Consider the following 25,727-nt stretch of genomic DNA (forward strand, 5'->3'; position numbering starts at 1 on the left):
TCACAACCTAAAGTTAAATAAGAATAGCATATTGTAACTAATGTATTAGAGTTAGATTGACTCACGTATAACTATTTGACATTTTTGTTTCACTTATTTACCTTTTTTTTAAAATTAATGTTATATCAGTTCTTGTAAAACTAAATAAAAGTGACATTCTAATAGCCAAATAAACCAGGTCGCTTGTACCATCCCTATTTAAAATATATTTAGTTTTTAAAAACTATTCTCAAAGTTTAGTTTGTTTGGGCAAACTTCATACTCCTCTGATCAGGTCTAGGTCTGAAGATTGAAAAGCGAAAATTCAAATTAAGAACCTATGAGTCTGAAGTTGGGTACCATCAAAGCCTAACTTAATTTGAACTTCATTTAAATTGGTATGAAGTTAGGCTTTGGCAGTACCCAGTTTTAGGCCTGTAGATTTTATTTGAAAACTTCGAACCTGTGATTTCAACTTTGTACCTGTATGTCTGAAATTGATTCTGAGGTGGTCAATTCTTAAAACTTTTTTAAGTTTTGACTTTTTCCAAAATAGGGTCCTAAAACCGACTTCGTGCACTTTGCCCATATGATAGTAAAATAAAAAAAAGGAATTTTTACCTTAATCAACACTATCCAAGCGTATTCTCACAATATCTGAGAATACACCCCTCAAGTTGATTACTAGAGGTATACCTACTAAAATTCTCACTTTCGATGGGTCCTCTTTCTCCTTGCAAATCACTCAAGGGGAATTGGATGCAGGTTTAGCCAAAAATATGGCATTGGAGAAGAGAACAAAATCTCGACATGACAATTTCAAAGAAACCCAAGTCGAGAAATCATTGAAGGAAACAAGACTTCCCATTGCGGAAAAGAGGAAAAAACATATTTCTGAAGCTTCATCTGTCAAGGGGAAGGAGGTTGAAGCAAGTAAAAGCTCGGATACACTAGAAGAAAAGGTAATTTCTGATGTATTCATCTGTATTATTGATGTATTCACTTGTATTTATATGTATAAACCTGTTGAATTCTCTGTTCAAAAGGGATATTCAATGTATTTTTGTACTTATAGAAATCGATGATACAGATATGTATATGTATTCTGATATATTCTTGTAGTTGTATTTATAAGGATTTTCAAAGTTCCCATCACTGTTTTATTCTAATTGCAATGTCTTTATTTGTTGTATGCGTATGTATTATATTAGTACATATATTTCTATCACTGATATCTTACTCCAGTTTATTTTTCCAGTATGTATTTAGTTGTATTCATGCCAATTGTACTATGAAATGTATTCAGTTGTATTTATATGTATTTATTCTTGTTAAATGCAGGGAATTAAGCTGTTTGTGAAAAAACAGCCTATATTTGCACCACATATCAGTGTATATACTAACACTGACATAGTCTCCGAGCTAAACGAAAATCTTACTCCAGAGCAGTACAAACAACTGGGTGATACTTGTTTTGGAAATTTTCTTCAAATAAAGCGGTGTGAAGTCCAACATCAACTCTTCAGATGCTTCATGGCTCTCCAGTTAGAAGGAAGTACTGACAATGTATTTGTAATACACGCCAATGGTACTTCATTATCTTTCTCAATAAGGGAGTTTGCGTTTGTGTTGGTAACCTTGCTGATTTTGAGTTCAATGAAAAGGTTCCTAACCAGATTATTGAGACTTACTTTGGAGGTGTCAATCTTGTCAAAAAGAAAAATTTGATGGAATGTTTTGCTGACAAGAATTGGGGTCACGACAATGATGGGGATGCCTTGAAGATAGTTGTGTTGTATTTCATACACTCCTTCATTTTTTCATCCGAGAAGAACAACACAACCATCCCAAGGCTACATTTTGACTTGGTAGAGAGTGGACGCTATTCTGAATATCCATGGGGTTTAAAAGCATTTGAAAGCCTGATAAAATCTATTAGCAAGAAGATGGATGCTCAGAAGAAGTACTACAGGATAGCTGGGATGCCCCTAGCAATGTAAGTGTGGTTTTATGAGTGTTGTTCAAATGTTGATCCCAAAATTGCACTCCGAGTTGATAACGTGGTCCCCAGAATACTCAATTGGAGAACCACCGGAAATCAGCAAAACTTTGCTTATCTGATGAACGGCATGTTCAATAACAAAGGGAACATGGTAATTTATAATTTGTATCGTGGCTAGTTTACATTTTACTAATCATTAATGTTGCATACATTTGCATACAATTATTGCTGCATACAGTTGAATACAGTTGTTGTTGCCTTCATTATTACTGCTGCATACAATTGCATATAACTTACTAATCATTACTGCCGCCTTCATTTGAATACAAATTACAGTTTGATTCCAGATTTGCATACATCCATTGTAGTAAGACTTTGATTGTATTTCGTTTTTCAGATTGTTTACAAGGACATCCATCCAACCGATATAGAGCTTGCCGTTATTCAGATTCCTCCAGTAGGCGTTGTTGTTGAGAACATTCCTACTCCTACTCATTCAAACAAGTCGGCAGAGGATTCGGATGACTTTTCTCCTACACATGATCTTCAGTGTAAGATGAAACATGCTACAAGTGTTGGTCCATCTTCATCACCGCCCATAAAAAGCGCAAGGAACAAATTATTCATCCCTCAAATACAGAGAATCAATTCAAGATTCCTCCTGTTGGTGTATCTGAAATTGCAAAAAATGTTTTGCCTCACAATCAGCTGGCAGATTCCAAAAATGATGAAGTATCTTCTTTGAGGAAAGACCTAAATTTATTCAAAGAATACGTGAGTTTTTTATCCACACATTACACATTACAGTTTAGTGCTTAACATTCGTATATTTTTGGCGCACTTTTCTAATTATTTCTGTCTTGCTAAGGTTGTGGGTGAGTTCAAGTCTCTTAGATCATTGATCAATGATAACTTTAAGATGCTTTCTGACCATCTTCAAGACAATCAGCAAAAAGAAAGCTCACACCAGAGAAATGAAACCACAGGGAGTCGTGATGATGGTATTGAAATGCCATATGATGCCAACTTGCAAGATATTCCAAAAGGTCACAGACAGACTGATACAGTTGTTGGGGATAATGTTGAGGTTTAACATTTTTTAACATCTTTAGCATATGTTTATATCTCATGTTTGCTCTTATTCGGATTAATCATATATAAAACAATTTTGTAACATTGTGAAATACAAGTATATACAGAATAACTCAGTATTTTAATTATCTTAATCCTATATGCATTTGTATTTTCCTGACTTTATTTCTACATAATTATTGTGCTCTTCTCATGTTGTATTTACATGTATTCATATATATATTACAACATGATACATGTATACATTTAAGCTGTATTTTGCTGTATTCAGATGTATTTTAAATGGTATCATTATTCTTAAATAACTATTGTATTTTACTGTATTCAGATACATTTTAAAAGTTCTCAGTAATTGTAACTAACAGATGTATATCAGTACTATGTATTTAACTGCCTCATTATTCTTGAATAACAACATGTATTTAAATGTTTTCAGATCTATTCTAACATTACTATGTAGTTGTAATTTAAAGATGTATTTAACTGAATCTGTATGATGTATTTAATCGCCTCATTATTTTTGAATAGTTGTTGTATTTAACTGTATTCAGTTGTATTTTAATGTATTCATATGTATTATTCTTGAATCTGTGTGATGTATTTTAACTGTGTTTTCACTTATCATATTCAGTTTCTATATTGTATATGTATTTAACTGTATTCATACAGTCAGTTACTACACTAACAATGATGCATACGTCTAACAGAATACAGTGGTTAATGCTCTTTGTGTGGAGTCAAGAGTGGAGGGGAATACTACATCAGAGGTGCCGTGCAACATACCACCTATAGGCCAAGAGGGTGTATCTACAGATTACTGTGTATCTCAATTTGAGCTGGACGACAAGTTTCTTCCCAGTCAAATTCCAGAAACTAGAATTGTGATACACAACAATGCAAAAAAAGTTGAATCAAACCCAGTATCATCTCATAGGAATCAGCGACCAAGTAGATGGTATTCTATGCCTTACGAGTCTAACTTTGATTCCGCAGGTTAGTGTTTTATAAACTAATGATCTATTTCCCCATGATTTTTATAATTAAAAGTCTCTATTCATGAATTCAATGAACAACTGGTACCTCAGTAAAGTTGACCCCCATTTTTAAAAAAGACACCCCTTTGAGGATGATTCAATAACTGGGCCACATCCTACATTAGGCATTCAGGAATACGACAAATGGGTTCGTGATGGTCTTCTCGCTAGACATGAACAAAAGTGAGTTTTTCCCCCGTATGTCTATTACGTATTTATATTTTTAAAAATGGATATAATATTTTTTATATCATACTTGTAGAAGTAATTTGGAAGACCATTACAAGAAGAACAAGTCAACACTTCATATACCATTGGATTTTGGAGTTGATCAAGTAAATTCAAAAAATTGGTTTTACCTTCTATCGTTTGACGGTAAACTATGGGATGGCAATGTAAGTTTTACCCCTTCGAACTCCGCTATAATTCATTTCTTTGGTATTTGTTTGTCTAATTGTATAATTCACAAATTGAGCTCACACAAATTTGTCTTACATTACTTTTATGTATTCAATTATACTCAGATGTATCTTTTACATTTGATGTATTTAGTTGTATTCTGATGTATTTTAACATTACTCGGTAGTTGTAAATAACAAATGTATTTAACTGAATCTGTATGATGTATTTAATGGCATCATTATTCTTAAATAACTGTTGTATTTTACTGTATTCACATATATTTTAAAAGTTCTCTGTAATTGTAATCAACAGATGTATATCAGTACTATGTATCTAATTGCCTCATTAGTCTTGAATAACAACATGTATTTAGATGTATTTTAAAATTATTCTGTAGTTGTAAATAACAGATGTATTTAACTGAATCTGTATGATGTATTTAATGGCCTCATTATTTTTGAATAACTACTATATTTAACTGTATTCAAATGTATTTTAATGTATTCAGATGTATTATTCTTGAATTTTGAACTGAGTTTTCACTTATCATATTCAGTTTCTTTTTCTTAATTTGATTCATTGCACTAACACTATGTAATTAAATTTGTGTATAGCATATTGACGTCATATTCTACTATCTAAGAAAGAAGGGAAAGTACAACCAAACAAGCAACTTTAAGTATACAATTGTTGATTGTATATTCAAGACAAGAATCGCAGAAATCTTCGACAGGTATGCTGTAATTTATGAGATTCTTGTCTTGAATATACAATCAACAGTTGTATACTTGAAGTTGCTTGTTTGGTTGTACTTTCCCTTCTTTCTCAGATAGTAGAATATGATGTCAATATGCTATACACAAATTTAATTACATAGTGTTAGTACAATGAATCAAATTAAGAAAAAGAAACTGAATATGATAAGTGAAAACTCAGTTCCAGATTCAAGAATAATACATCTGAATACATTAAAATACATTTGAATACAGTTAAATACAACAGTTATTCAAAAATAATGAGGCTATTAAATACATCATACAGATTCAGTTAAATACATCTGTTATTTACAACTACAGAATAATTTTAAAATACATTTAAATACATATTGTTATTCAAGACTAATGAGGCAATTAGATACATAGTACTGATATACATCTGTTGATTACAATTACAGAGAACTTTTAAAATATATGTGAATACAGTAAAATACAACAGTTATTTAAGAATAATGATGCCATTAAATACATCATACAGATTCAGTTAAATACATTTGTTATTTATAACTACTGAGTAATGTTAAAATAGATCAGAATACAACTAAATACAGCAAATGTAAAAGATACATCTGAGTATAATTGAATACATAAAAGTAATGTAAGACAAATTTGTGTGAGCTCAATTTGTGAATTATACAATTAGACAAACCAATACTAAAGAAATGAATTACAGTGGAGTTCGAAGGGGTAAAACTTACATTGTCATCCCATAGTTTACCGTCAAACGATAGAAGGTAAAACCAATTTTTTGAATTTACTTGATCAACTCCAAAATCCAATGGTATATGAAGTGTTGACTTGTTCTTCTTGTAATGGTCTTCCAAATTACTTCTACAAGTATGATATAAAAAACATTATATCCATTTTTAAAAATATAAATATGTAATAGACATACGGGGGAAAAACTCACTTCTGTTCATGTCTAGCGAGAAGATCATCACGAACCCATTTGTCGTATTCCTGAATGACTAATGTAGGATGTGGCCCAGTTATTGAATCATCCTCAAAGGGGTGTCTTTTTTCAAAAATAGGGGTCAACTTTACTGAGGTACCAGTTGTTCATTGAATTCATGAATAGAGACTTTTAATTATAAAAACCATGGGGAAATAGATCATTAGTTTATAAAACACTAACATGCGGAGTCGAAGTTAGACTCGTAAGGCATAGAATACCATCTACTTGGTCGCCGGTTCCTATGAGATGGTACTGGGGTTGATTCAACTTTTTTTGCACTATTGTGTATCACAATTCTAGTTTCTGGAATTTGACTGGGAAGAAACTTGTCGTCCAGCTCAAATTGAGATACACAGTAATCTGTAGATACACCCTCTTGGCCTATAGGTGGTATGTTGCACGACACCTCTGATGTAGTATTCCCCTCCACTCTTGACTTCACACAAAGAGCATTAACCACTGTATTCTGTTAGACGTATGCATCATTGTTAGTGTAGTAACTGACTGTATGAATACAGTTAAATACATATACAATATAGAAACTGAATATGATAAGTGAAAACACAGTTAAATACATCACACAGATTCAAGAATAATACAACCGAATACATTAAAATACAGCTGAATACAGTTAAATACAACAGTTATTCAAAAATAATGAGGCGATTAAATACATCATACAGATTCAGTTAAATACATCTTTAATTTACAACTATATAGTGATGTTAAAATACATCTGAAAACATATAAATACATGTTGTTATTCAAGACTAATGAGGCAATTAAATACATAGTACTGATATACATCTGTTAGTTACAATTACTGAGAACTTTTAAAATACATCTAAATACAGTAAAATATAGCAATTATTTAATAATAATGATGCCATTTAAAATACATCTGAATACAGTAAAATACAGCTTAAATGTATACAAGTATCATGTTATAATATATATGAATACATGTAGATACAACATGAGAAGAGCACAATAATTATGTAGAAATAAAGTCAGAAAAATACAAATGCATATAGGATTAAGATAATTAAAAATACTGAATTATTTTGTATATACTTGTATTTCACAATGTTACAAAATTGTTTTATATATGATTAATCCGAATAATTGCAAACAGGAGATATAAACATATGCTAAAGATGTTAAAAATGTTAAACCTCAACATTATCCCCGACAACTGTATCAGTCTGTCTGTGACCTTTTGAAATATCTTGCAAGTTGGCATCATATGGCATTTCAATACCATCATCACGTCTTCCTGTGGTTTTCTTTCTCTGGTGTAAGCTTTCTTTTTGCTGATTGTCTTGAAGATGGTCAGAAAGCATCTTAAATTTATCATTGATCAATGATCTCAGAGACTTGAACTCAACCACAACCTTAGCAAGACAGAAATAATTAGAAAAGTGCGCCAAAAATATACGAATGTTAAGCACTAAACTGTAATGTGTAATGTGTGGATAAAAAACTCACGTATTCTTTGAATGAATTTAGGTTTTTCCTCAAAGAAGATACTTCATCATTTTTGGAATCTGCTAGCTGATTGTGAGGTAAAACATTTTGCGCAATTTCAGATACACCAGCAGGAGGAATCTTGAATTGATTCTCTGTATTTGAGGGATGAATAATCTGTTCCTTGCACTTTTTATGGAGCGGTGGTGAAGATGGATCAACACTTGCAGCATGTTTCTTCTTACACTGAAGATCATGTGTAGGAGAAAAGTCATCTGAATCCTCTGCCGACTTGTCTGAATGAGTAGGACTATTCTCAACAGCAACGCCTACTGGAGGAATCTAAATAATGGCAAGCTCTATATCGGTTGGATGGATGTCCTTGTAAACAATCTGAAAAACGAAATACAATCAAAGTCTTACTACAATGGATGTATGCAAATCTGGATTCAAATTGTAATTTGTGTTCAAATGAAGGCAACATTAATGATTAGTAAGTTATATGCAACTGTATGTAGCAGTAATAATTGTCACACCTCCTTTTTCCGCACCCGCAGGCGCAAGGGGAGTTTTTCCAATTAAAGGACAATCGAAACGGGATTTGTTTATTTATTTCAGAGTCGCCACTTGGGAGATTTAGGGTGTCCCAAGTCACCAATTTTAATCCCGAATCGAGGAAAATAATGACTCTATATTACAGTCTGCATACCAGAAATCCGGATAAGGAATTCTGTTAACCCGGGAGAAGGTGTTAGGCATTCCCGAGTTCCGTGGTTCTAGCACGGTCGCTCAACTGTTATATTCGGCTTGTTTATCTGATGTTTAATACAATTATGAACCATGTGCAAATTTTATCTTTTAACCACTTTATTAATTATTATTATTAGGAATGTGAACGTCGCTTAAAACATGTCTTTGGACTGCGTCACATGAAATGCACCCACAATCCGGAACATATCTTATTTGACGTTTTGGGATTTGGATTTGGGTCGCATGAAATGCACACCCCAAGTTTTAAGAAAGTAAATTATTAAACACGCGCCTAAAAGACTATCGCGTTATTATTTTAGGAAGGGCCGTGAAATTTGCTAAACGGCCCGTCCCGGAATCTAAGTATTTAATATATACATTTAGAGGGCCCCGCAGATTCTACATTTTTGTTTGTCGAGGCTCGTCTCATTTTTATTTTTAAAGGATGAACCTATAATGACTATATTTCCTATTAAGTTCGTCTCTAAAATAAAAGAAAATCTCTTAATTATTTACATGCTTGCAGATTATTTACAGCAGGATCCGAAACGTTTTTACAGAATAAGGAAACATGACCATGCATACGGACAACTGATCGAATATTATGGGCCCAAATCCAGCTCATGCGGGATGGGCCAGACCTGGGCCACTGTTTATCCGAGGCGGGTCTGTTTGGTCCGTTTTGACCTGGGCTCGACCTTCATAAGGTTGAGGGGCGCGGACTTGTGCTAATTGTGATAAGGGTGTGGCTTGATAATTATAACGAGGCAGTTTATCAAAAGAGAATGAAAATTAACTAAGGCGGATAGTTTTATTCTTTGACATGCATTAAAAGAGAACGCTAATTGCAAAACACAACTAATTTTTCAAGACATAGCCTAGTATACTGCCAATCCTTTTGTCTGTTAACCTAACCAACATATGATATTAAACCATACTACCTTTTTTGTATTCACTATATGAAAGGACCAAATCCAATACCCAAACAAGATTGTAAACCATTACACACTACATAATCATCTATATAGCAACTACATGTGGACATAGATGTCTTCAAATCTTCCCTTTTGTATTCATGCTCGACTTTCAAATTACATGGACAGTATTAGTTGTGTACCTGGTATAGAGGAACAAAAGAAGAAGGAAAAGGATCAGCTGAATAGTACACAGCAAACAACAGCACAGCAGATTCACAGCAACAACACAGCAACAACACAGCAACAACGATGATGAAGCTCAGCAAAGAGTCGAACAACAAATGGGCAATCCCAGTAAACAGAGTAGGAAATAACAGCCCAGAATGTTGAATGTAACAGCAACAGAAATCCAATGACCACAAGAAAACTTGGCAAACGACAGAAAAAGCAAAGCCACGAAGACAACCTGATCAAACTGGATTCTTACACAGTTTCTTCTAGGCAATACTCATTCACAATGTTCTGGAAATTTATTCCTGTTTTTTCCTTTTCCAGTTTTCTTACTCACAGACTCTCTCAAGACTCGAAAATCAACCCCCTTTTCTAATGGAAGGTCTCCTCTTTTATAGCCTAACCTTAACACTTTACAGTCTGTTTTACAACTCAAAATTGCCCCCCTGTTGCTTTTCCACTCACTTGTTTTAAATAACCAAGCCCCCATGAAATCTCTGACAGCCCCTCTCTCTTTTTGGTTGTTAAAGTGTACTGATCACTTGTTTGTTTAAACAAAGTATGGGCAGTAGGAATATAATCTGACAGCACATGCTGTCCGATTATTTTAATTCCTTAAAGCAAACCATACACATGCTGCCCACGGTCCAAACCAAATGGCATTGTGTTTAAAAACCAAAATCTGAATCTGCCATTATAACCTTTCCCCTAGATGTTCTTTTAATTTAATTTGAACAAAATCAACAGGCAATACAATTCAGTTCCTAATGAGACTCAAATACGATCACAGCAGAAATACGAATCAAGTTGTTACCATTAACGATTGAAACTAATTGACGACATATATCGACTCGACTATATTAATCGTAACACATAACAATCAATCGTTCATATAAACAACACGTATAGAGTCCCGAATGACCTCAGATAAATTTGTTCAAACACTGGGAACTTATATGAATTAAACTTGCTTGACGATTAATCTAATTGATGAACACGTATATCACAGGGTATATTCAGAACACAAACAGAAGACAATTGGCCAAATAAAAGGCCTTTAACAGAGATGGAAGAAATCCGAATGAAAAATAACAAAATAACAAACAAACACAAAGAAATATGCTGACAACTTATTTAGAAATAAAACAAAAGAAAGGAAAACTTACCGAAAATGTTTAAATCAAACAGACCCAAATCTGATTCAACTTCGAACTTTTGAGGCCGAACAAACTTTAATCAGGGTGTTCTCACATGAGAACACTTTGATTAAGGTCTATTAGACCTCAAACCCATGTCCAAACCAGCCGGATTCCCCATGTGCATGTGTTCTAAAGTCTGGATTTTCAGATCTGGATTTTTGGGAGTTGTGGGTAGATTCGGACCAAACCAAGCTTGGTTTGGTCACGAGGACGGTCAGGGGGGTGTCTGGTATGAAGATGGGGTGGTTTGGCATAGATCGAGTTTTGTCTCGAATCTTCAAATCCAGATTCGAGACGATAGGAGGTGATTCGAGGTTCGTGGTTAGTGGATTCGTGTTCAGGGTGGTTGGATGCTTTAGGGGTGTGAAGGGGGTGGTCACCGGCGTTCGTGCCGCCGGGTTTTGGTGGAGGGGAAGCTAGGGCGGCTTGCTAGGGTTTGGGGTTTCAGCTTGGGGAAGGAGATGACTGAAGGGGGGGTTCGGATAGGGGGTGCGGGGTAAAGGGTCAAGTTTATATATGGAAGGGGAAGAGAGATTGGAGCCGTTAGATCAAGTGATCTGAACGGCTTAGATCTATTGGTGGGTAACAGGACGGGGTCGTTTGGTATGGGAACGGGGTCGTTTTGGTTTAGGTGAGGGGTTGGGTTAAACCGGCTAAATAGGTCGGGTCATGAGGGAACCAGGGACCGTTGGATCAATGAGGTTGGACGGCTCAGATTCAACTTGCCTGAAACGGCGTCGTTGAGGTGAGTTGGACAACCTGATCTGGACCGTTCCTTTGAATCAGATCAACGGCTTCAAATGGGGACGCCGATACGACGTCGTTTGAGTCCGTGCCTGGGCAGGCTGGGTTTGGACCGGGTCAGATCGTTGGTTTGGGCCTGTTTTTGTCTTATTTTTTGGGCCCAAATTGATTTCAACTTTCTTTTGTTTTCCAATTTAAAATAAAAATAAAAATAAAAATAATTAATAAAACAAATGAAATTAAAACAAATAACAATATGGCATTTCAACATAATTATCATACCAAGTAAGTTAAATCACAACCTAAAACGGACGATGCACATATATTTATATTTTTTGAATTTTCTCTTAACGCCACATATATTTTTTGTATTTTTGTTTGATAAGGACTAGATGCAAAATGGACAGACTCACAAACGACTAACAACACATGTCACGGAAAGATCGAAAAATTGTACAGCGAAATCATTTGTCACTATTTTTATTTTCTTTTGGAGCGATTGCTCGTAAAGCAAAAATCACGTGCTTACAGCTGCCCCTCTTTGCACGAAGACACGAAGGGTTTTCGCGCAAAGATAAGCGAGCGATTTTTGCCCGTCCGAATACTCCGTGTGAAGCATTTTTTGAAAAAGATTTGACCGAACCTTTGCTTCAGAGGTTTCCTACATATCCTGGGCTGAAACAGGAATCAGGTCAATGTAGTTCGGGAAATTTTGGTAGCTGGGACTACCGTGTGACTGTAGTGTTTGCTGTTGTTGTGCGCTGTTGTATGCTGCTGTAGGATGCTACTGCTCAACCGATCTCCCTATTACATTGCTCTAAAAGGAAAACAAGAAGCTAAGTTAAACTGAGGATCCTGAAATTTCATCCATCTTCAACTTGTTCTTGTTGCCTTGCTTTCTTGTCGGCTAATGCTTTCCTCCGACGCCTTTATTTTGTGAACTTGGAGATGATGCTGGTCCTTCACCTTTTCTGAATGTCAGTTCTCATCACTTTGCTTGATTTGCTGGGGACACGGCTTTCTTCTTTAGATCTTCCAATGGTTTCTTCAGTGGTATGGCTTTTCATCAGAATTGTTATACTGGGCATGCTACAACGTTCCCAAACTACTTCTTTTGAGACGCGTTCCTTCTTCCCTTTGAATGTGCGCTTGCTTTTGCAGTTGTCTGCTTCTTGGTGCTGGGGATTTTATTGTTTCCCGTTTGGGGATCTCTGTTGTAACCTTCTGTCTTCAGGTGGGGTGACTGATTCCAAAATCTAGAGCTGAATGTATTCCCGCATTATACTGGTGGGCGACCTAGAACTTAAATGTATTCCCGCATTATACTGGTGGGCGACCTAGAACTTAAAAGTATTCCCGCATTATACTGGTGGGCGACCTAGAACTTAAATGTATTCCCGCGTTATACTGGTGGGCGACCTAGAACTTAAAAGTATTCCCGCATTATACTGGTGGGCGACCTAGAACTTAAATGTATTCCCGCATTATACTGGTGGGCGACCTAGAACTGAAATGTATTCCCGCATTATACTGGTGGGCGACCTAGAACTTAAAAGTATTCCCGCATTATACTGGTGGGCGACCTAGAACTTAAAAGTATTCCCGCATTATACTGGTGGGCGACCTAGAACTTAAATGTATTCCCGCATTATACTGGTGGGCGACCTAGAACTTAAAAGTATTCCCGCATTATACTGGTGGGCGACCTAGAACTTAAATGTATTCCCGCATTATACTGGTGGGCGACCTAGAACTGAAATGTATTCCCGCATTATACTGGTGGGCGACCTAGAACTGAAATGTATTCCCGCATTATACTGGTGGGCGACCTAGAACTGAAATGTATTCCCGCATTATACTGGTGGGCGACCTAGAACTTAAAAGTATTCCCGCATTATACTGGTGGGCGACCTAGAACTGAAATGTATTCCCGCATTATACTGGTGGCGACCTAGAACTTAAAAGTATTCCCGCATTATACTGGTGGGCGACCTAGAACTGAAATGTATTCCCGCATTATACTGGTGGGCGACCTAGAACTTAAAAGTATTCCCGCATTATACTGGTGGGCGACCTAGAACTTAAAAGTATTCTCGCATTATACTGGTGGGCGACCTAGAACTTAAATGTATTCCCGCATTATACTGGTGGGCGACCTAGAACTTAAAAGTATTCCCGCATTATACTGGTGGGCGACCTAGAACTTAAAAGTATTCCCGCATTATACTGGTGGGCGACCTAGAACTTAAATGTATTCCCGCATTATACTGGTGGGCGACCTAGAACTGAAATGTATTCCCGCATTATACTGGTGGGCGACCTAGAACTTAAATGTATTCCCGCATTATACTGGTGGGCGACCTAGAACTGAAATGTATTCCCGCATTATACTGGTGGGCGACCTAGAACTTAAAAGTATTCACGCATTATACTGGTGGGCGACCTAGAACTGAAATGTATTCCCGCATTATACTGGTGGGCGACCTAGAACTTAAAAGTATTCCCGCATTATACTGGTGGGCGACCTAGAACTTAAAAGTATTCCCGCATTATACTGGTGGGCGGCCTAGAACTTAAATGTATTCCCGCATTATACTGGTGGGCGACCTAGAACTTAAAAGTATTCCCGCATTATACTGGTGGGCGACCTAGAACTAAAATGTATTCCCGCATTATACTGGTGGGCGACCTAGAACTTAAAAGTATTCCCGCATTATACTGGTGGGCGACCTAGAACTTAAAAGTATTCCCGCATTATACTGGTGGGCGACCTAGAACTTAAATGCATTCCCGCATTATACTGGTGGGCGACCTAGAACTTAAAAGTATTCCCGCATTATACTGGTGGGCGACCTAGAACTGAAATGTATTCCCGCATTATACTGGTGGGCGACCTAGAACTTAAAAGTATTGAAATTGCTTCCTCGTTCTTCCGAGAAAATTTTCGACAATCGGTAGAAAATTTTCTGCCCCGGTTTTGGTGACTTCCTTGGCGTTGCATCTCGCTGTCCTCATCAACCCTTTGTTTTCCTGCAGCAGACAAAAGGATTTAATCAGCTTTAATCGTGGTGGTAGAGGGTGCCTTTCTGGCGAGCCGTCTTTCTCTCTTCCCCCTTTCTTGCTCTTTGTCCCCATAATTGGTTGGCGGGCAAAGTTGCCTGTTGGGGGTCTCTATCCTGCTGGGGATTGGTTTTCAATTTATCCCCTTTTCTGCTTTTTCTTTAAACACATGATGTGGGAGTCTGCTTCTAACTCCCGGAACCACTCCCTTTTGGAGCTTACTTCTTCCAAAAATTTCCGGGCACAATCACTGCATTGCCTGGGACCGGCCCTTAAGACTGTTTGTATTATCCTGCATTGGGATGAATTCCCCTTCGGTTTCTGGTAGTAAGCTTTGAAAAATCCTTTCAAGACACATTTTAGGAAAAGAAATAAAGATATGGAAAAGAGAAAGACTTTCTGAACCAATATTTTGTGGGAGGAGACAATCCAAAGAACTTATCTGGAGGACATGACTGGTCCCCGTGATCATGACGTGCACCATAGATTCCCGACCCAGTCTATTTGTATCAATCGATTTGCCGGATGGTCTGACTTGCTGGGGATGATAAATGACTGTCCATGCTGTTGCAAATGTGGTAGCTTTTGTTGATTCGTCTTGTCGCCTCATAGTGCCCTTCGAGGGGTTTTCACTAATGAGACTCTCTCCTTTCTCTCATCTCCCGGCGCCTTATGGTGCCTATGAAGGTTTTCACCAATAAGACTCTCTCATTTCATATCCCTCATCTTACATCGCCTCTCGGTGCCTGTGAAGGTTTTCACCGATAAGACTCTCTCATTTTATTTCTTTTGAGGAATCGGGGCGTTGTAGATACGACCCTCTCTTCTGGAGATTCTTTTGACTATCAATTCATTCTCAGTCTCACGATCCTCTTCTTTGCTGGGGATCAATGTATTATTCTCGGTCTTATTCGCCGGACTTGGCATCTCTCGAACATTGATCGGGAGGTCTTTTGGATGTTGATGTTGGTTTTGGTGTGGTATTGAAGAAGGGCTATAAAAATGAAAACAACTTGAAGGGTGATGTGCTACAACTTTTGGAATCAGACCTTTGTTGGAATTTAAAACATAACCTCTGCCCCGGTTTTCTTGCTTGGGGAATTTATTTTTTACGCTTATGTTGAGTTACGTGCGTTACGCACATTGTGCTATATTGTGCACACTATGTACATTATGCATCCTATATTTGCTATGATGCATACTATGACCGAGCCGTGAGGCGCCTACGTATCCTCTTTGAGGAATCAGGTCAAACGTAGTTCCCACGGTTTTATATTCCTTGATTTTTCTTTTCTTTCTTTTCATTTTCTTTTCCTTTTCTTTCTTTTTCTTTTCTTTTCCTTTTTTTTTTTTCGTATCTTTCCCATTAGTGATTCCAAAAGAGGGGTATTGAAAGAATTTGCTTAAGGCTCAAAGGGGGAAGCGAGGGTTAAAAGTGTTTGGATAGAAGAAAGAATTGCCTCCGTCATCTCATTATTCAACAAATGCCAAATACAAACAAATAAACCAAAATTGCCATAATTTAAAGAAATTACGCATAATATCTCTTGACTGCATCTGAATTGATAGCCATGTCGACACATCTACCTTCGACATCTGTCAAACACAAAGCACCATTGGCCAAGACTCTGGTCACGATATAAGGCCCTTGCCAATTTGGGGCGAATTTGCCTTTTGCCTCGACCTGATGTGGGAGGATCTTCTTCAATACCTGCTGCCCTACATCAAACTTCCTGGGGCGCACCTTTTTATTATACGCTCTTGCCATTCTCTTCTGGTACAGCTGACCATGGCACACTGCTGCCAATCGTTTCTCATCTATCAGGCTCAACTGTTCCAATCGAGCTTTGACCCATTCATCATCATCAATCCCGGCTTCAGCGACAATTCGGAGGGACGGAATTTCGACCTCCGCTGGTATCACGGCCTCAGTTCCATACACCAACAAATAAGGAGTTGTGCCTATGGAAGTCCGGACGGTAGTGCGGTAACCCAACAAGGCAAAGGGTAATTTCTCGTGCCATTGTCTGGATCCTTCCACCATCTTCCGCAGTATCTTCTTGATATTCTTGTTGGCTGCTTCGACTGCTCCATTTGCCTTAGGACGATATGGGGTGGAATTGCGGTGTGTAATCTTGAATTGTTGGCATACCTCTCTCATCAAGCTGCTATTAAGATTCGCACCGTTATCCGTGATGATCACTTTTGGGATCCCAAATCTGCAGATGATATGGGAGTGAACAAAGTCCACCACTGCCTTCTTGGTTACTGATTTGAAGGTTTTAGCCTCAACCCATTTGGTGAAGTAATCAATGGTCACTAGAATGAACCTATGACCGTTGGACGCTGCTGGCTCGATGGGCCCAATGACATCCATGCCCCATGCTACAAACGGCCAGGGTGCTGACATCGTATGTAACTCTGTTGGCGGAGAATGAATCAAATCTCCATGTATCTGGCACTGATGGCATTTCCTTACGAAAGTGATACAGTCGTGTTCCATGGTTAGCCAATAACACCCTGTTCGAAGGATCTTTCTTGCCAATATATATCCGCTCATGTGTGGCCCACAAACTCCGGCATGTACTTCCGCCATAACCGTCGTTGCCTGCCCGGCATCTATGCATCTCAACAATCCCAAATCTGGGGTTCTTTTGTACAATACTCCTCCACTGAAGAAGAAGCCATTCGACAAACGCCTAAGGGCTCTTTTTTGGTCTCCAGAGGCATGTTCCGGGTATATTCCCATTCTGAGGTATTCCTTAATATCATGAAACCAGGGTTCGCCATCTGCTTCTTCTTCTATGGCATTGCAGTAGGCGTGCTGATCACGGACCTGGATGTGTAGAGGATCAACATACATTTTGTCAGGGTGGTGCAGCATTGATGCTAAGGTGGCTAAGGCATCCGCAACCTCATTGTGAACTCTCGGGATGTGTTTGAACTTTACCGATCGAAATTGCTTGCTCAGATCATGCAAGCATTGTCGGTATGGTATGAGCTTTAGATCTCGTGTTTCCCATTCACCCTGAATTTGATGTACCAAGAGGTCCGAGTCTCCCAAGACCAAGACGTCTTGGACATCCATGTCAGCAGCCAAGCGCAGACCCAGAATGCAAGCCTCATATTCGGCCATATTGTTGGTGCAGTAGAAGCGCAGTTGAGCCGTAACAGGATAATGCCGTCCTGTTTCAGAAATGAGTACTGCTCCTATTCCAACCCCTTTTGCGTTTACAGCTCCATCGAAGAAAAGCTTCCAACCCGGTTCCTCAGGTAATTCCAACTCATTCGTATGCATCACCTCTTCGTCAGGAAAATACGTTCTTAAAGGCTCGTATTTTTCATCAACGGGATTCTCTGCCAAATGGTCTGCCAGTGCCTGGGCTTTCATGGCCGTCCTTGTTACGTAGATGATATCAAACTCTGTGAGCAGAATTTGCCATTTTGCCAACCTTCCCGTGGGCATAGGTTTCTGAAAGATATACTTCAATGGGTCCAAGCGGGATATGAGATAAGTAGTATATGAAGACAGGTAGTGCTTCAACTTCTGAGCTACCCAAGTTAGGGCGCAGCACGTTTTCTCGAGTTGAGTGTACTTGACCTCATGCACTGTGAATTTCTTGCTAAGATAGTAGATGGCTTGCTCCTTCCTTCCTGTGTCGTCATGTTGCCCCAACACACAACCAAATGAATTTTCCAAGACCGTCAGGTAAAGGATTAGGGGTTTCCCGGTCTTAGGTGGGACCAATACGGGTGGATTAGACATATACCCTTTGATTTGGTCGAAAGCCTCTTGACACTCTGTCGTCCAACCTTCTGCAGCATCCTTTCTCAGTAGCCGAAATATGGGCTCACAAGTTGCTGTGAGTTGAGCGATGAACCTGCTGATGTAATTGAGTCTACCCAGCAAACTCATTACCTCTGTTTTGTTCCTTGGCGGTGGCAAATCTCGGATGGATTCAATTTTGGATGGGTCTAACTCAATCCCCCGTCGACTGACGATGAATCCTAGCAACTTTCCTGATGGAACCCCGAATGCGCATTTGGCCGGGTTAAGCTTGATATCATACCTCCGGAGTCTTTGGAAAAATCTCCTTAGGTCTGCTACATGGTCCTCCTGACGCCAAGATTTGATGATCACATCATCGACGTACACCTCTATTTCTTTGTGTATCATGTCATGAAACACAGCAGTCATTGCTCGCATGTACGTTGCCCCAGCGTTCTTTAACCCGAACGACATTACCCGATAGCAGTAGGTTCCCCATGGCGTAATAAACACTGTCTTCTCAGCATCCTCTTCGTCCATTAGGATCTGATGATAACCCGCATAGCAATCCACAAAGGATCCGATCTCGCGCCCAGCGCAATTATCGATCAGGATATGAATGTTGGGTAGCGGAAAATTGTCCTTGGGACTTGCTTTGTTGAGGTTGCGGTAGTCGACACATACCCTGATTTTTCCATCCTTCTTAGGGACTGGTACCACATTGGCCAACCACTCGGGATATCGAGTGACCCGAATGACCTTCGATTGCAACTGCTTAATCACTTCTTCTTTGATCTTTACACTCATTTCTGTTTTAAATTTCCTTAGTTTTTGCTTGACCGGAGGGTATGCCGGGTCAGTGGGTAGTTTGTGAACCACTAAATTGGTGCTTAATCCAGGCATATCATCATATGACCATGCAAAAACATCTTTGAATTCCCTGAGAGTTTTGATCAATTCTGCTCTGACATTTGGCTCAATGTGGATACTAATTTTGGTCTCTTGGATGTTATCAGCGTCTCCTAGGTTCACAGCCTCAGTGTCATTTAGGTTAGGCTTGGGTTTCTCTTCAAATTGGCATAGTTCTCGATTTATTTCTTCGAAGGCTTCCCTTTCGTCACATTCGGATTCATTATCACAAACGACCTCTTGCATCATTGAGTCAGATTCAGATTGATTTATTAGACTAGGTCGAAGATCCGTTGTGCATGCCATGTCATTAGGACCAGTAAAAAGAGAACTGTTCAGAAAGAAAAAGAACAAAACCAAAAATTAAAATGGGACCAAAGAAAAGAACTTTATTAAATTTGCAGGATAAAAAGGGTTCACACTTTTACAAAACGAAAGTAAAATTTGGATTACACCCTTGAATAATCCGATCAAACAAATAAACAAACAAAACATTAATCAAAGCCTACTACCAAGACTCCCCTCGGACAGGAAGAGGAGTAACCGTCCAATTGTTGGTCTTGGCCTCAGGCCCCACAAATTTTATCTCTGCTCTGCTGGAACCTTCTCCAGCTTCCACCATACTGACATCCGCGAACAACCTCTTCAAAACTCTGATTCAGGTTTTCATTTATACCGATCAAAGGTCCTCGAATCTTTGGGATCACTGACCCCTTGGCACTTGCTTTAACAAAAGACCTTGAGAGGCGTGGCACTGGTTTAGGCAGAAACCAGACCCTCTTCTTCATTCTTCGCGCCTCCTTCCTGTCTGCTGCGGTTGGTTTGAACCCCAACCCGAAGGTTTCCAGATTCTTAGGAAGGGAAACAGGTTGGACTATCCCTTGAAGTTCAACTCCCAGGCCTTTTCCCGGCACAAATCCATTACCCAGCATTTCTGATACCATCATGACTGTTGCGGCAGCTACCCTAGGGTGCGGGATGATTTCTCCTTCAGAAATTTTGTTGGCCGACCCTGTATCGAGAATCTGGTAGACCCAGGGACCCTTGTCATCAGTGGTCTCTATGAAAGGCACAATGGTTCCGCCCATGGTGCATGTTGTATCCTCGCCGTGCAACACGACCTCTTGTCTTTCCCACTCGAACTTCACTGTCTGATGTAGGGTGGAAGGCACCGCTTTAGCTGCATGAATCCAGGGTCGTCCTAACAGCAAGTTGTAAGATACCGTGGCGTCCAACACCTGGAATTCCATGGTAAATAGGACCGGACCAATGGTTAATTCAAGTACAACATCCCCCACAGTGGCGGTTCCGTTTCCGTCAAACCCCCGGACACAGATGCTATTCTCCCGGATTCTTCCACGGTCAATCTTTAACTGGTCCAGGGTGGATAATGGACAAATATTGGCGCTTGAGCCGTTATCCACCAATACTCGAGTTACCACCGAGTCTTCACATTTGACAGCTAGGTATAGAGCTTTGTTATGCTCCGTACCTTCCACCGGCAGGTCATCATCTGAGAATGTTACCCTGTTCACCTCGAAAATCTTGCTGGCAATGGTTTCCAGGTGGTTTACGGAAATCTCACTGGGTACATGGGCCTCGTTCAGTATCTTTAACAGGGCCCTGCGATGTTCCTCGGAATGGAGGAGTAATGACAATAGTGAGATCTGGGCAGGCGTTTTTCTCAGCTGCTCAACCACAGAATAGTCTTGTACTTTCATCTTCCTCAGGAAGTCTTCAGCCTCTTCTTCTGACACTGGCTTCTTGGTTGCCACTGGGTTGGTTTTTCTTAACTCCACCGGAGCAAAACATCGACCTGATCGAGTCAGCCCTTGCGCTTCACAACTGACTTCTTCCACCTGTTTTCCTTGGTACGTCACCACTGCTTTTTCATATTTCCAGGGCACAGCCCTGCTGTCAAGCATTGGCAGTTGGACCACCGGCTTTATGGTCACCCGTTCTCCACATACCCCTTTCAACATGACTGCCGGTGTGGGCAGGATCCCTGGTATTACCAACTTGCTTGGCTCGGGTTTGCTTGCTATGACGGACGGGCTCTTCCCCCATATTACTACCGGCTTGACGCCTTCTCCCTGCGACTGTACATTTGTTCCTCCACTGGTTAAGACTTCTTTTGGGGCAGCTTGGATCATCATCACTGTTTGTGAGGGTTTTCTTAATTCTCCTCCCTCACACACCAACTCAATCATGTGAGTTTCGTGGTGCGCTGGCAGTGGGTTTTGGTTGATGTTAGGAGCCTCCGGTGTCTGGACCTCGATCTTATTGGTGTCAATAAGATCCTGTATGGCATGCCTTAACTTCCAGCACTTCTCGGTATCGTGCCCGAGCATCCCTGAACAGTATTCACAACTGATTGAACGATCCAAATTCTGAGGCGGGGGATTTGGTTCCCGAGTATGGACAGGACTAACCAAACCCAATTGCCGCAGCTTGTGGAACACAGCGGTGTAGGTTTCTCCCAGTTCGGTGAAGGTTCTTTGCTTCCGCAACCTGTCATTCCTGGCATCTGGATTTCCCCGGAAACCTGCCCCTGAAGGGTTTCTATATGCCCTTGGTGGAGGGTAGGTGTTTTGTGGTGGTGCATATATGTTCTGGGGAGCCGGTGCGCGCCATTGTGGGCGAACCGGAGGCTGAGTGTATACCTGGGCTTGGTGTACGGAACAATGTGGTTCTCGAGGTGGATAGAAATTTTGTGGTGGGTTGTATGGGTAGTTTGACCTGTGAGGCCTGGGTTGGTTGTAGTGCGGCCTGCCAGCCCTGGACCAACTGCCTGCCTCGATCGTGGCAACCTCTTCTTTCTTTCTTCTTAGCGCACCTCCCGTGCCGCTTTGAATAGCCTGGGTTGTGGCCTTAAGTGCCGAATAGTTTAAGATCTTGTCCGACCTCAAACCTTCTTCTATCATGACCCCTATTTTGACCACCTCGTTGAAAGATTTTCCAACCGTTGTCACCAAGTGACCAAAGTAGGTTGGATCCAATGTCTGCAAAAAGTAGTCTACCATCTCTCCCTCTCTCATGGGAGGATCGACTCTAGCTGCTTGTTCTCTCCAGCGGAACCCGAACTCGCGAAAACTTTCTCCGGGTTTCTTCCCAGTTCTCAATAACGTGAGACGGTCAGGGACTATCTCCAGATTGTACTGGAAATGACCTGCAAAAGCCTGCGCCAGGTCATCCCACGTGTACCACCTGCTGAAATCCTGCCTGGTATACCATTCCAGTGCAGATCCGCTCAGACTTTGGCCGAAATAAGCTATCAAAAGCTCATCCTTGCCTCCTGCCCCTCTCATTTTGCTACAGAATCCCCGCAAATGTGCCATGGGATCACCGTGCCCTTCATATAAATCAAACTTGGGCATCTTGAACCCAGCCGGGAGTTGGACATCTGGGAAAGGGCACAGATCTTTGTATGCCACGCTGACTTGATTGCCCAGCCCGTGCAAGTTCCTGAAGGATTGCTCCAGGCTTTTGAACTTTCTTAACACTTCATCCTGTTCAGGGGCCTTAACCGGCTTCTCAACCTCTGCCGGTATTTCCAAATGGGGATTGTAAGCCTGTGGTTCCGGTGCGTGGAATGTAGGCTCAGGGGGATAGTATTGTGTATCGTGAGCCTGAAACAATGGCTCACTGGTCGTTCGCTGCAAAGGGGCTGATGCAGGTCCCACAAAAATGGGAATATTGGGTGTTGGGAGAGGTTGATGGGGTGGTGGAGCTTGGGAATCATGAGGGCTTCTTTCTTGATGATAGAGGGGATTTGGGCGGCTTGTGGAAGGGCCAGAGTGAGGGTACTCCGGCACGTGTCCCAGTGTCTCAGGGCTCTTTTGCGTTTTGGCCAGGGCTAGCTGCATTGCATGCATCTCTAGTCCCATCCTTTCAATCTTTTCCATTGCCTCTTTTAGCAACTGGCTCATCGGCCTTTCTTCCTCATTACTATTCTCAGAAGTAGTCATGCTTGTTGCTACCGGTCCTTTGGATCTGGTTTGGTATGAATGTGTTGCCAGAATTCTTTAACAACTAACTGTCTGGTATCAGACAACAACAAACTTTGTTAGTGTTAGAGCTTAACAGATTTGATCATAACACATAGAGGATGCAATGCACCTAGGCAGTTAACCGTTTCTACATGCTTTGCTTCAAACCACATGCGTCATCCCGGTTTGTTCATTCGTCTCTTTTTAGAGTATTCTGCGAAACTCTGCGTTTTATTTTATTTACATTTTCTTTTATTTATTTATTAAAAGCGGTCGAATCTTATGGGGATTGCCTACGTATCACGTCCCCGCGTGAATCAGACCAGGCGTAGTTCTGCCTCAAAGCAAAGACACACAGTAATTCTTCTGGAGTCACTTAATTTCATTATCAAAATTTGCTATTACACAGTACTTAAAATAAAAATAGCAGAAGTACAGACTCCACGGTTTTAAACTTGGTTTGATGAAAAGAAAACAACATATGGAAAAAACAACCAAAGCCAAATAAACAGGACTTGACCAAAACTAATTCTCCCATTTAAGGGCCCGCGAGGCATCATTCGGCCTTTCCGCGGCTCTAGGTGTAAGGTCTCTTTGCAGGTTCTTCAACTCGTTCATAATCCGGCGGACGCAGCCCATGATGGAAACAAGGAGGGTCTTCCGAGGTGTTTGCTCACATGCCAAGCATTTCATGTAGATGTAATGCCCTATTTCATCAATCCTTGCTCGGATGTCATCTCTTTCACTGAGCAACTGCCTGATTTGTTGGTTTTTTAACCCCAGTGCCTGAGCATTGTCAGCAAGTTGATCCTGAAACAACTCCATTTGTCTTTCCATGCAGTCCATTGCATCGTAGCACTGTCTTCTGTCGGCCTGGGCGTCTCGTGCTTGTTTGACGATCCGATCATGTAGAGTGGAGCTCGTCTCCCTTAATATTCTGACGCTCATTTCATAATCCCTTATGACCTGTTGCAAATGCTGCTTCCGGGCCATTGCGTACTTTGCCCCTCTGACCTTCATCCTTGTTATGCAAGCTCTTGATTGTTCTAATTCTTCTTGGCCTTGGATGACCTGATTTCTCAAACTTGCTATCAATCTTTCATCAGAGCGACGCTTCTGTCGGTCAACGTTACTCTTACTGGCTTGGCGAAGGCGGGCCTTCAAGGTTTGGTTTTCTTGGGCTAACTTGTTTCTTTCAGCCTGCTCCGAGGCGACTTGTACATTGTTCTCAAATACAAGCCTTTCAACTTGTTGCTTTAGCTTCCCGATTTCGACCCGGTAACCTTTCTCCCTTTTAACCATCCCCATTGCTCTTGTGAATCATTGGTGAAGTGTTGGACGTGGGCCCTTTTAGCAGGTCTTCGCCGAGTCTGAAACCTTCTTTCGAACCAAGCACCGTACTTTGGGTCTACCTCACCTTTAGCTAGCTCTCGTACCATGGTTTTGGGCTCCAAGAATCTACATTCATGCCACAGTTTTCTAATCTTCCCCTCGGGGAATATGACTCCCGGGCTCAATTCCAAGGCATGCTTGCTCAGATTTTTCATCATTAGGGACTACTTGAAACCTGCCCAGTTGTCGTAATACCCGATGAGGGGCATATGGCTGGATGCTGCGAAGCCCCATTAAGAGAACATGACATTCTTCAGCCGACATGTAGATAACCTCAGTATCAGTCAACCAACCAAATGCCCATTCAATTTGGTCAGATGTTGTTGACCTTAACCGTGTAACCCATTCTTCGACACCTTCAGGAAATCTGGCGCCTGTCATGCGCTTCTTGAATCCGCTGATACAATTCCTCTCGGTCAACCCGTGGCTCATGTATCCTACTCGGTGATGGAGGTGTTCCTGCATCCATAGCTGAAGTAACAGGTTGCAACCTTGGAAGAACGTACCTCCTTCTCGGCATATAGTTAGAGCCCGGTAGATTTCGGACAAAATCAAAGGAACCACAGTACTATTGGTTCTTTTGATTGCTACGTCGGCCATCCCTACCAGACCTATCTCTATCTTTTTGTCCTTCCTTGGGCAGACCATGACTCCCAAGAATGCTGTGATAAAAGCCAAAGTACGTCTTGCTTCCCATTTGTTTCTGTTCCTGCCGTGAGTTAGCCCAAGGTTCGGTTCCTCGAAACCCTGCGGGGTTCCGTACCGCTGATACAAGAAATGGAGATCACAACACCCTCTCGATAAATCGTCATGTTGTACCTTCCGACTAATGCTTAGTAGATCCAGAAACGCATGCGGGGACACCGGCCTTGGCGAAAGCAAATATTGCCCTCTTAACTTCTCATTCAGTCCCGCATATCCGGCAACTTCCTCAAGTGTCGGTGAAAGTTCGAAATCAGCAAAACGGAATACATTGCAGGTGGGGTCCCAAAATGGTATTAGAGCTTCAAGAATATCTGTCCTCGGCTCAACACCCAACAAATTTACAAAACCTCCCAAT

The 25,727-nt window shown here is 40.6% G+C and overlaps 2 protein-coding genes across 2 annotated transcripts; both read left to right on the plus strand.

The window, feature by feature from the left end:
- The first annotated feature begins 106 nt into the window (after positions 1-106).
- On the plus strand, positions 107-3,858 carry LOC104231873 (uncharacterized). Its single transcript, XM_009784934.2, has 5 exons — positions 107-941; positions 1,321-2,132; positions 2,379-2,755; positions 2,850-3,068; positions 3,781-3,858. The coding sequence occupies exons 1-2, from the start codon at positions 759-761 to the stop codon at positions 1,705-1,707; spliced, it is 570 nt and encodes a 189-aa protein (XP_009783236.1). The 5' UTR covers positions 107-758; the 3' UTR covers positions 1,708-2,132; positions 2,379-2,755; positions 2,850-3,068; positions 3,781-3,858.
- Positions 1,707-5,342, plus strand: LOC138882831 (uncharacterized). The gene is made up of 10 exons (XM_070163466.1): positions 1,707-1,975; positions 2,051-2,132; positions 2,379-2,559; positions 2,622-2,755; positions 2,850-3,068; positions 3,781-4,066; positions 4,233-4,290; positions 4,370-4,502; positions 5,124-5,242; positions 5,339-5,342. The coding sequence occupies exons 1-10, from the start codon at positions 1,707-1,709 to the stop codon at positions 5,340-5,342; spliced, it is 1,485 nt and encodes a 494-aa protein (XP_070019567.1).
- Positions 5,343-25,727: the final 20,385 nt, after the last annotated feature.

Source organism: Nicotiana sylvestris, chromosome 2 (genome assembly GCF_000393655.2).
Source record: "Nicotiana sylvestris chromosome 2, ASM39365v2, whole genome shotgun sequence".
NCBI lineage: Eukaryota > Viridiplantae > Streptophyta > Magnoliopsida > Solanales > Solanaceae > Nicotiana > Nicotiana sylvestris.